General features: G+C 61.6%; 1 protein-coding gene across 1 annotated transcript; it reads left to right on the top strand.

The window, feature by feature from the left end:
- Positions 1-127: 127 nt before the first annotated feature.
- On the top strand, positions 128-10,766 carry BESB_055240 (uncharacterized protein; the record flags this gene model as incomplete). Its single annotated transcript, XM_029363959.1, has 13 exons — positions 128-1,850; positions 2,656-3,185; positions 3,461-3,597; positions 3,863-4,079; positions 4,568-4,783; positions 5,291-5,557; positions 6,139-6,252; positions 6,727-7,003; positions 7,483-7,721; positions 8,239-8,496; positions 9,267-9,475; positions 9,969-10,644; positions 10,719-10,766. The coding sequence occupies 13 exons, from the start codon at positions 128-130 to the stop codon at positions 10,764-10,766; spliced, it is 4,911 nt and encodes a 1,636-aa protein (XP_029219882.1).
- Positions 10,767-11,565: the final 799 nt, after the last annotated feature.

Consider the following 11,565-nt stretch of genomic DNA (forward strand, 5'->3'; position numbering starts at 1 on the left):
TCGATGCTCCGTTTTTCTTCGGCGTTCGTCACGCCCGAATCACGGCCGTTTGCTTGAGGCCACGGCTCTTGAGGATCGTTTTGGTGGCTGGATTGCGTCTTTTTCTGGACTGCTCACCCAAGGAGCAATGCACAGCTGCGCGGGGGGCTGGCGATGGGCCGACTTGAGCCGCTGTCCCCTGCACCGCGCGGCGAGGACATCGTATTGGAGGTCCGTTGGGCAGCTCTTGCAGACACAGACTCCCAAGCTCTTCCCATCCTCTGCCCGCCTTGCGGGCTGCAGTCGTCCTTTGGGTCTCAAGAGATGGGTGCACTTCGATGACAGTTGCCGCTCTCCGCCGGCCTTCTCCGGATCCTTTTCTTCTGCGCCGACGCCTGCCGGTGGCTTTTCGCGGCAGGCCCCTGCCTGTCGGGTGGGACCGGGGAGACGTCTCGCAACCTCGCCCCAGAAGCTTTATCAATCTGAGTCTTCTGGTCGCCACTGCGTGCAATGCTCCAGTCGCCACGCCGAACGAAAGCATGGCGTGGACGCCAGTGTCTTTGCGCCTGTCGCCGGCAGAAATGCACGCGCGTCTGAAGTAGGCACATTGGACATTCCCATAGAATCCCAGTGGAAAGAAACGTGCAGTGACAGGCCTCTTTTGCGCACGCCTGCCGCGATGAGACGCACACTCCCCCGGCGCCGGAACTCCAGCGTCTCTCGTCGAGAAGCACGCGAACGCCGTCGGTCGACGCAGAGCGGGAAACAAGGGGCTCTTTTTGCTTCCACGTCTGCCTTCTCTCGTAGCGGGGCCTCGGACGTGCTTTGCACTGCCGCACTGCGTCGGGCGCTTGCTGCTGCCTGGTTTCACTCGCCGACGCTGTCTCGCGTCTCTCAAGTCAGATTCCTCTCAACCGCCGACACGCGCTGCAGCCGCGGACCAGCTCTTCAACATGCTGCACGGCAGGATGCGCCCCGTGCCGGTGGCAGCTGGCTGGACTCAAGTCAGCGACACGCCCACACTTTGAATGAAACTCCCCCAACGCCTCCTTCCGGCCCCCGCCACGGATATGGAGGCGCGCATGCCCGCCCTCCGCAGCCGCGACCCCCCGGCGCGAGACACCATCAGGGTTCGCGGGACGAGCGGCGGCCGCGGCCCAGCCATCTGACAGGAAACTTCGCTTCACACGCCCAGCCACCGACAGGACTCGCCTACCGCGCTGGCGCCCCGCAGACGGGGCCTGCGACGGCTGACGGCCGATGGCAGGCGCGCCCGCCGTTTGATCGAAACGCAGCGTCTCCAGGCGTAACCCGACACCTGCGCGACGGCGACGGAAAGGGAGAAAATACGCGAACTTGCGAAGACCGCATGAGCCCGGGCGTCGCGCAGAGAGATGCAGGCCGGCTGCTCCCCCAGGAAGGTTGTTCCCAGCACCCACGGCCTCCTGCGCCACAAAGCAACTGCGTAGGAATCCGCGACAAGCGGCTTGACTCGGCGACCCAGGCTAGTGAACGCGAGCCGCTCCATTCGACGCAAGCTGCCGACACCGGGAGAGCGCGTTCAAGCGTCAGCACTGTGGAAAGGCAAGGCCAGAGGGAGGACCCCGTCTGGCAGCAGGAGCCCAGGGAGCCTGTCGAAAGCTTCTCGCCCATTGCCATGACGTGGCGGCGCGTGGAAAAGGCGTCACGCGCCGTAGAGATCTTCCAGCCACGAACGGCCTCGGCCGCGGAGGTCTGTGAAGTTGCGCGGATGTGCCAAGAAGCTGACGCGCCGGATGCGGTCGCAGGCGACTTATCGCTGTCCTCAGCGGGCGGGGTACTGCACGACAGAAGACCCGGTGTGCGCCTCAGCACGAAAGTAGCATTCCTCAGTAAGTCCGCCAAAGGAAACCGATGAGTTGTGCCTCAGCCCCACTAGTCGCTTCCAAGCAGTTTCGCCCGTGAACTCACCGGGGAGAGTGGGGACGGCCTGCGAGACAAACGCCCTCTTCGCTTGCGCGAAGAAAGCAACCGCAATTTGCTCTCAGGAGGAGGAGCCTGTGGCTGCAGACAGGCTGTTGCGGCCACGTGAAACCGCGGACCGTTTTCGAGACCGCACCTAAGACGCTGGCGGCTCACGTAGTACGGGAGACAGACTTATTCCACCAACCGGCTGTCGGTATTGTATCTGACTTGGATGCACGTGACGTTTTACGTGGAGTAGCCAAGCTGCGGCTCCCTCTAGTGTCGACTGGCCTGGTGAAATGGTGAACTGTTTTTCTGCGAAGAGTCCGGAGACAGCGGTGAATCTGCACTGTTCTGGCGCCAACGCGGCAACTCAGTTCGGACACCGTGTCGGCCTTTTCCGATTATGCGTGCAACGCAGGGGAGCCACGTAGCTGTTCGCTTTCTTATTTTATTCTTCGGCGGAAGGCCGCTGCGTAGGCAGGAGCACACGCGCACCAGCGGGATCTTCCTTCTTCGCTGAATGTGCTGTCGTAACCTGGAGCGCTGGTGGCAGTTTTACGCCGGCTTCTAGCAGCTCCACTGCGACCCGCCACAGAGCCTGTTGGTCGTGTGTGTTGGGCGCCGAGGCGTCGGGCGCTGAGTCCAATTGATCCTGTTCGAGACTGGGCAGTGTGTCAGGCCCGTGTGAGTGCGCTCGCTGCGTTTGTCTCCGTCGCTGTCGGGCTTCAGAAAAGATGGCCTCCATGCCTGAGAGGAGCGTCCCTTCTCAAGATCGTCACGTCCGCCTCCTCTTTGAGGCGGTCACCAAGGCTCTTCTTGAAAGGTTCGCGACTCACCAAAACAGTCAAGGCGGGCTCTTCGAAGAAATTAACAGAGAACGCGCAGCCGAAGAAGCCCGCAGAAGCTCCGAAGCCGACCTGTCTCGTTCACTGCTGGCCTTTCAGCAGGCTGGCGCGCATGCGGCGGCCACGCCCAGTCCGATGACCGTCGCCTCCCCGCGGGCGGAGGCTCTCCGTGCGTCCTTGAGGCAACTTCGAGACGAAAACGTCGAGATTCGAAACGAGCTCGTCACGGCCATGTGGTCGTTTTGCATGATTGGAGATCGGCGACACCTGCAGACACTCGGGCCAGCCTACGCGTCGCTGCTGGGCTGTCGGCTGGAGCAGAATGCGCTGGCAGCGGCTCTCCAGAGCGAGCGCGCAGGAGGGAGTTCTCCGCGCGGCGAGGCGACGCCCGGAGGCGCAGGCCCTTTGGAAGCGGTACGGGACGCAAGATTGCCGGTCGGCACACCATCGCACCAGCGGACCAGAGGATGCCCGTTTCCGTCTCACAGGGCGCCGGCGCGTTCCCCGCATCAGACAAAACGCCGTCTGGGGATCGTCCTCGCGTCGGGTGTCAAACCGGGGGGCGCACCGCGCGCCGTCTCGCTCTCGCGTGTAGGGTGTCAACATGTGCGCCTGGCAGCGTTCAAGCACGCTGCGGCTTCGCTCAGTCTGTTGGGGTCTGTGTGCTGTCTCTGTCTGCGTACCGCCAGGAAGACATTGAGTGCGCTGCCGCTGTCCTCGGGTATCTGCGCCGCGCACGTATTCCAGCTGGCGTGGAGGCAGTTCTCGCAGCTCTGACGCAGGACCACGGGACGCATCTCTCGAGCCTCTCGGCGGACGATTTATGGTAGGCGCGATCGGCCGGTCGGCTGTTGAGTTCGAGGCTGCGAGGTGCACACCCTCGCCCACGTGGAGCCAACTTGGCTCACAAGGTTTCTCTCTTTTCAGCGGTGGACAAGCGCAGTCGCCAGTGTTGAACGTTCCGACACGCTTCGTGTGTCTCCCAGCCTGAGAGTGTTTTCTGGCTCTTCGTGCGCCACGTGCGACTGGAAGTCGCGTTTCTCACCCCTCAAGTCCGAACTTGCTGACCGTCTGCCTGCATGCTGTGTCAGCCAACTCCTCTACGAGTCGCGCTCGACGACGTCGGTGTCTGGAGGCCACCGCCCAGAAGGCGCGCCACAGCCCCGCGCGATGCTGCTCAGCCGTCTTGCCCGAGATGCCGCTCAAGATGTTCCGCTGCCCTCGCCTGCGTGGGCCGCCAGAGCGGCCGCCAGTGTCGTGGACTTTGAAGGCGCGGGTCGGGCGGCAACCCGAGACTTCCTCCTCACCGTAAGATTCAGGGACGCTGGGGGAGGGGGGCGGGGAGGTTTGCAGGCAGTCGCATGCGAGTTCTGTGGCAGACGCGAAGACGCCGGGGGACCCCTGGCGCCGTCTAGAGGGGAGCTGCTCTGTTTGGGAGCTCTGTTGCTTGCGCTGAGGGGGGCCGCGCCCGCGCGTCGTGGTGGTTCGACTCCATGCGGAGCAGGCAAGAGACGCGGGCGAAATTGCTCTTTTTTCTTCCGAGAACATGAGTACGGGGCCGCGCCACACGCGGTCGACTTCGCTTCGCGGAGGCAAGTCGGCGATGCGGGCGCCTTTTGGCCCAAACCTGTGCTTGTGTAGCGCCGACTCCCTCCTCCGCGTTTTTCGTGTAGTCGACCCACGCACCGCCCGCAGCGACCACCCACGCGGCGCTCCGCAGGACTCCTCCGGAGGGGTGGCGGACGCTGCTATCGCTTCCCTGCAGCCGTTTCTTGTGCCTTCTCTGCGCCCCTCAGGCCATCGCAGCAGATCCCCAGGTGATGCAGGACTCGCTCGTGGGCCTCGTACCAGTGCTGCGGCTGCTGCGTGAGCAGAGCGTCAACGAGATGCACCCCAAAGAGGGGGACGCTGCTGTCGCCGGCTCGCCGCTTTCGCTGGATGCCCGCAAAGCGCTCCTGCGGGCCGCGCTGCAAATTTTGAAGCGGAACGTGGACGGTCTTCTCCCCCCCGAGGTAAGCCTCAGAGGGGGGCGCGGTGAAATGCGCCCGGCGAGCCCCGTTCGCGTCGTTGGCGCTTGTTGGTGCTGAGGGCGCTGACACGCTGCGCCTGCAGCATTGACGGGCAAGAGACCCTGAGCAGCTGACAATTTCGATAGGCACGCACAGGTAGGGCAGAGGCCTAATTCGAAGTCTGGACGGCGTTTTGTGGCTGCGGCATGGTCAGCGGCTTCGCGCCAAAAGCAACGATGGTCGTCGCCAGTCTTTCGTCAAGGCTGAGGATGCCCCAGCGTGGAATTGCTACGCCTTCGCTCGACGCGCATTGTGCGGCGACTCTCGAAGCAGCTTTGCAGACCTTTTAGGCAGCCTGAGGCCGTTGCGAGCAACTCAACCAGTTGTCGCGTGTGCGCTCTTTGGGGTCTGCTTTTTTTGCCTCCTCGTGACTGGACTGACACACTCGCAACCGTGAACGGCTCGCTGTGGAAGACTGCGCGTCACGCTTTCCGGTGCCCGCCTGCGCAGATGCTTACGTTGCTGCTTCCTTCGCCGGCTTCGCGCGCGACGGCAGCATGTTGTCTTCCAGCGGCGGCGAGCGCCTCGCTTTCGGCGACTCCTCTGGGGCCGAGCGGCGCTTCGAACCGCCTCGTTACGCAGAGCGCTGTAGGAAAAGGCGACGGGGAAGATGCGAGGGCCGCAGGTGGAGGGCTCCTGAGCAGCCTGCCGTGGATCTCAGAAGAAGAACGTCGCGAGATCCTGGCAGTGACGCTTCGAGAGCTCGCTGAACCCAAAGTTAGTCCTTGCCGCTCGCTGAGGCCTGCCGCCGCACAAGGGAGAGAAGACGTGACACGCCTTTTTCCTCTCTTTCTCGTTTCGCCGCCTGCACTGCGCACGTTTGGCGTGAAGCTCTATCGCCTCCTTCCTGTAAAGGGCTTGACTGTCTCCGCGTCGAGTGATACTGCAGTGGAAGCTGCCCTGTGCTGAGGAGCTCTTTGCTAGAGTGGCAAAAACCGCACTCCGACGACTCTGCTCGCTCAGCGCTCAGTACCGTCCCATCGCTGACCTCCCATTTGCTGCAGACGAGTCGGAGTTTGGCGTTAGAGTTTCTGCACAGCGTCGGCGCTTTTCGGCTCGGCTCCGCTTTGCTGAAGTGGCCATGCCGACGCCTTTCCGTTTTAGCGAACTTAATTTTTAAATTCGTTTCGGCTCACTGCGCGAAGCAGCTGTCTCGGTAGCCGGCAGGCACTGCACTCGTCTCCGTCCGCAGCTTAGTCTGCTCCCGTTTTCGCTGCAGCGCGTCGTCGCCTCGCGACCGCTGACGAACAGACGCGCCCAGCCGGTTGCGTCCCACTCGCCTCGTCTGCTGTCTGCAGAATCTCTCCACGGTTCGGACGCGCGACTTGGTTGACTTGCTGTGCGACGGGAGCTTGGTGGCTGTTCTTCGAGAGGAGCGCAGTGTGCTGGAGACTCTGCTCCGCGGAGCCATTGTAGGCGGTTTACGCAGCACACAGCCGTGGGATGGCTAAGCAGAACACTCATCTTGCGCTACCTGTCGCCGGCCGTCCGTTGGTGTGTGCGCGTATGCGCGTCAGTCGGCTGCGCGACCCTCCCTTGCGAGACGCGCGCGGCTCCGCGTCCTCTCAGGCGCCGTGCCCTCTTTCGCAGGCGACGGCCTCACCTCTCTGTGTTTAGACCTCAATCCGTCGCTGTCGCTGCGTTTGACACTTTGCGATGTCTCCCGGGCCGCGTTTTTCTCGGTGTACGCCTCCGTCGCGCCGGATGTGACACTGTTGTGTTTGTTGTGTTTAAATAGCGTTGTGTCACGTACTCAGGGCATGCAACGTCAATCGGGTAGCAACTGAAACCTGGCGCACTTCAGCCATGCACTCGGTGGAGCCTTCACGCGACTGCCGTCCTCTGAACTCGGGCTGTGCGCCGGCTGCCTCGTGTGTGCCTTCTAGAGCCGGACGGTGGAGCTGTCGATCCCGTTCAACCTCCGCCTCACCTGCAGGCTCTTCCTGCTGCAAAGGGCGCTTCCCTTCGCCGTCCCCAAGTTCACCGAGATGTTCTCTGCGTGCGCACTGAAAAGCGCCGCAGCCGCGGAGGCACTTCTCGCCCGCCGCGCAGAAGATGAAGACGACCCAGTTGCGCAGACTCCGCTGGACGACTTGCTCCTCTCAGTTGAAGACGTCGAGGAAGCCTGTGACCTCCTTGAGAACCTGAACGCCACGAACGACCGTAAGGCTAACTTGTTTTTTGCGAGAGACCCAAGCCAGGAACTCCTCTCTGGGGGCTGTGGCGGTCTTTTACGCACTCTGCGAACCAGTACAGGGTCTCGGAAGATATAGCCGTGAACATGTATGTGTGTACGCGTGTACGAAAGTATGTGTATTTGTATGTATATATGTATATATGTATATTTGTACATATGTATATATGTATATATGTATATATGTATATATGTATATATGTATATATGTATAGATGTATATATGTATATATGTATGTATGCATATCTGTATGTATGCATGCGTGTCTGTATGTATGTATTTATGCTGCATATATTTAAGCACCCATGCCCACGGTTATGCGGCCTCGCGTGCACAGTGCCAGCTCGCGGGTGTCTGCAGTTGGTGCCCCTTGAAAACCAAAACTTCGAAAATGGACTTTCCCGCATCCGCGCCTTTTCGCGTGTTGCTCGTTCGCCTGTGCCTCAGTCGCGCCCGCAGCCTTCGCACGGCACCTGCTGCTTCAACTGCCGACGCAGCTCTCCGCGAGGGCTGCGCGCGACGGCGGAGAGAAGAACGCGGCCTCGGCTGCTCGCGGGTCGGCCGCGGCGACGAGCGAGGAAGCCGAGCAGGCTGCCTACGCAGTTGCGGCGTGGCTTCGCGCCGCCACGCGCGTTCTGTTTCTCACCGTGGACACGCGCTCCGCCTTCGACGCCTTCAGCAGCGCGGTAGGCGAAGGTCGCCCGAGAGCCGAGCTGAGTCCTCCGCAGGACCGGAGCGTGGAATCCTGAAGGAGATTCCGGCTACGAGATACACACACCCAAGCTCTTCACGAGAGCACTAGCACCACCGTCCCATTGGACTGCTTAAGACAGCTAAAAGTGTTGGATTCCACTATTCAATTACATCAGTATTATTCCACATCGGTTATGTTCTCGCCGTAATAATAATTGGATTCCTGTTCTCATTCTTCTTCACAGCGAGAGAAAACGACTACTCAGGTGCTGGTCTGATCAGTAGCACCGTACTCGGATCGATGATCTCTGAGACAAGATTATTTATCAGTCTTCCGCGTGCAAAGATAGAAGAGCTAGCAGGCGAATGGAAGGGAGTCTGCCCCCCTCTGCATCTGTTGCGCGCACGGCCTCGGAATCACCTGGATGTGTTGGACGCCCTAGAGAGGCAGCAGGCGAGGTCTTCTGCTGCTGGACGCGAGTGTGGGAGTGGATGGCTGGCGTTTCGCAGGTGATGCGCTGCCTCGTGGACGCCGTCCGCGCCGCGTCTTCTGTCGCGTCGACGTCTCCCTTCGAGGACCCGCTCGCGCTGCTGAGCCTCGACGCCCGGATCCACTGCCTCTGGAGCCTCTGCGTGCTGGACTTCCACCTCGTAAACGAGAACTTCCTGGCCTGCCTGGAGGCGCTCCTTCGGCCTGCGACTCGCGCGCCCCGGGCAGAAGGCGCGGCGGCGCTCCGCGACCCGCGCTCTGCCTTTCTTTTGCAGAATGTGAGCAGCTCGCAGTGGCAGCGTCGCGGCTTTGCATGGGCGTCTTCTTCACTCTGACACTCTGCACGGTTCGAGGTCGATGCAGCCGCCGAGAGCGACCATGCGATCTGACCTCGCTCAGGCCGCGCGGAGAAGTTGCACGCGCGACACGTGAAGAGCGTTTCCTTACCGCTTCGCAGCAGCCGCGAGGCTGCATCCCGCGTGGCGATGCGACCCCCCTACGAAGCGATTCATTGAACTGGCGAACACGCCCTTCTCCGTTTCACAGAAGTTATGTGGCGTCAAGCACGCGCATGCGTCTGTAGTGGCTCGTAGACTACTCTGGAGGCGAGAACTGCAGAGATACCGTGGAACGAAGGGACCTCATCGGCAAGCGTGTCTGAAGGCGCAATTTGTGCCGCGCTCCCCCGGGCTTGTCGCTGCTTTTGGGGCGCTGAATCTGCCTTTCATTCCCTCTGTTCAAGGCGTTTTGCCCGCGCATTTTCGTTTTTTCCACTTTCCTGCCGCTGCCGCGTGAGGACCAGACAAGCAGCAGTGTACGACCTGACGCACCGAGGCACGGCACTGGCCGCTTACTCGTAGACTGACGCGTGTCCCGCTCGATCCGGAGCCTTTTTGTTTAGGGTTAAGGGATTACGTGGTGTCAACCGTGTGTCTCGAACCGTTCCACTACATGTTGTGTTGTCCTGCCGTGGAAATCTCCGCGAGGCCTGCTGAGAGTCCCCCGCGGCGCATCCCACGCTGGGCTTCGCTCTGTGTCTGCGCTGCAGCTGGCTGAGACCCTGGAGGCGGAGCTCCCGAGCGCCTTCAGCCCACGAGCGGGCTGCGCGGACACGCAGAGTCTGCTTCGCGAAGGTTTGCAGGCGCTGGAGCCGCGCGTGGCGCAGAGCCGCGATGAGGGCGCGCCTCGTTTTCTGCTGGAGGGGTTCGACGACGAGCGCCAGCGCATGGCGACGGAGATCGCTGCGGAGCTCCACGAGTAGGCACTGGGAGAGCGGTCCGCGCCTCGCAGATGAGGCTGACTCAGGGGCACGTGTGTCAAGCGGAGACGGCGACCGTCGACGCCGGCGCGCCTTTACAAGCGGCATGCCGGTTGAGGAGAGGGCGCGTCTCAAGGACAGTCGCGCGAAACACAAATGAAGCTGCGCGTGGTGGACTCGCCACCACTAGTGTCCGCACGCCCTGTGAACTGCCCCCTCGCAGAGGCGCTCTTCCCGTGCCTCCAGGAGCCGTGCGATCTGTACATTATAACGAGACATTAGCTCACACCAGCGATAAAAAAATATATCTTGGATGATCGTACCTTTTTTAGCAGCTTGTGTATGCATCCACGTATGGCTTCGGGGTGTCTCTCTGGTGGAGTGCATACATTTACTAGGTTTAAGAATTGAGTTTCAGCTAAGCAAAGCACTTGGGCACTTCGCGCATGCGGCCCGCGGCTCACGCCCGCCTGTGTCTCCTTTGCGAAGCAGAGCCTGCCGAGTCGCGGCGGCAGGCAGTCGCAGTCTGCTGGGGAGTGCGCCCTGGCTCTGCGCCGCACCCGCCTCGCTCGCGAGACTTCCTCAGCGCGTGGTAGCGGCCGTCGGGCGCCAGGCGAACGTCGCAGTCGAGAGACCTGTTCGCCACATACGTGAGGAAAGCGTGTTGCGCAAGCTTGTGGACATGCGTGAGGGGATGCACATCGCACTCGCGGATGTCCCGTGTGCATCTGCAAACAGACTCGGCGTCGCGAGCGCGTGGACGCCGCATGCGTCGCTCGGCGGCGAAGCGTCGCCGGACCTCGCTCTCACCTATGCGTCGTCTGAGCGCAGAGACGCTTCGCCTCCGCCGCGGCGCGGGCTGCTTTTGGTGCCGCTCGCGCGCGCGCATTTCGCCTCGGTTGTCGCCGCGTCTGCGGCGAGCGACTCGGTCAGCGCGTCGGTGGGGCCGGGGCAGAGCGACGGGGACAACGCGGAGAAAGTTGGGAAAGGGCGAGTCTGGAAGCAGACCGACCGGCGGCGCGTGTCGGCGGAACTCGCCGAGGCCTGGGCGAGGAAAAGAGGACGCGCGCTGGCGGAAAAATGGAAAATCTGCTCCATCCCGGCCGACGAGTGGAACGCGGTCAAGGGGGACAGGGACCGGAGACGCCGCCTGCTTAAACAGAAGCTCGTAAGACATGCTGCTGGAGCAGGCTCCGCGCACACACTTTTTTAGCGCTCGACGCTATGCACTTCATTTCGCAGGATTTCGCAAGGCTGAGCAGCCACCCATCCCTGCAGCGCCGGGGCTAGGGAGGCGCACTAGCTCGCGGTTGCGTGTCGTGTTTCGTGCGTTGCAAAGTGAAGCTTCGCGCGGGTAAAACCCACTCCAACGAACAGCGGGGGTGAACGCACAGGAAGCTACTTCTTGAGCCAGCGAGTCGCAAATGCAGCAGAAGCAGATCGCCTGTCGTCGATATCTGGATGACTGCTAGTTTAGGGCTCACGGCTGCGCGCGGCGAAGCCTTCGGTACATCGGTTACCCGGTGGATACTATGTAGCCACTAATATAAGATCATTCAAGATATATTTATCTTGTCTGGGCGCGCGGCCTTCCCGCGAGCTCTCTCGAGGTTCCTCTACACAATTTTGATGCTAAGGTTCTGCGTTTTCTCCTCATGATCCTGTGTGCTTTCTTGCCTCAGGCGCAGCTCTGAAGTGCCTCAGCTCTTCTGCTGCCTCCTCGGCCACCGCGCCTCGACACCACCCGCGTTCGCTCGCCCACAGCTGCGCCTGCCTGCGGACTACATTTGACGGCGGCGGCGCATGCGGACTATATTTGACGGCGGCGGCGCACGCAACTCGCCTTCTCTCGCCCACCACCGAAGAGAGTTCGCTTTCTTCTGCGGACGCGAGTCCATCCTTCCGCGCTGCAAACAGATGTCTCGTTCAGTGTGACCTGAAGTCGCATGCTTGCGCTTGACTGGCGGCGTATGGATACTGGCGACCAGGTTGCCCGCGGAATGAAGCCTTTTTTACTACGAGTGTGTGCACAGACTCGAGGCTGACTGCCTTGCGCCAAAGATTTCATTTCCTGTGAGCTGCCTCTAGT

Source organism: Besnoitia besnoiti, chromosome IV, assembly GCF_002563875.1.
Source record: "Besnoitia besnoiti strain Bb-Ger1 chromosome IV, whole genome shotgun sequence".
Classification (NCBI taxonomy): domain Eukaryota; phylum Apicomplexa; class Conoidasida; order Eucoccidiorida; family Sarcocystidae; genus Besnoitia; species Besnoitia besnoiti.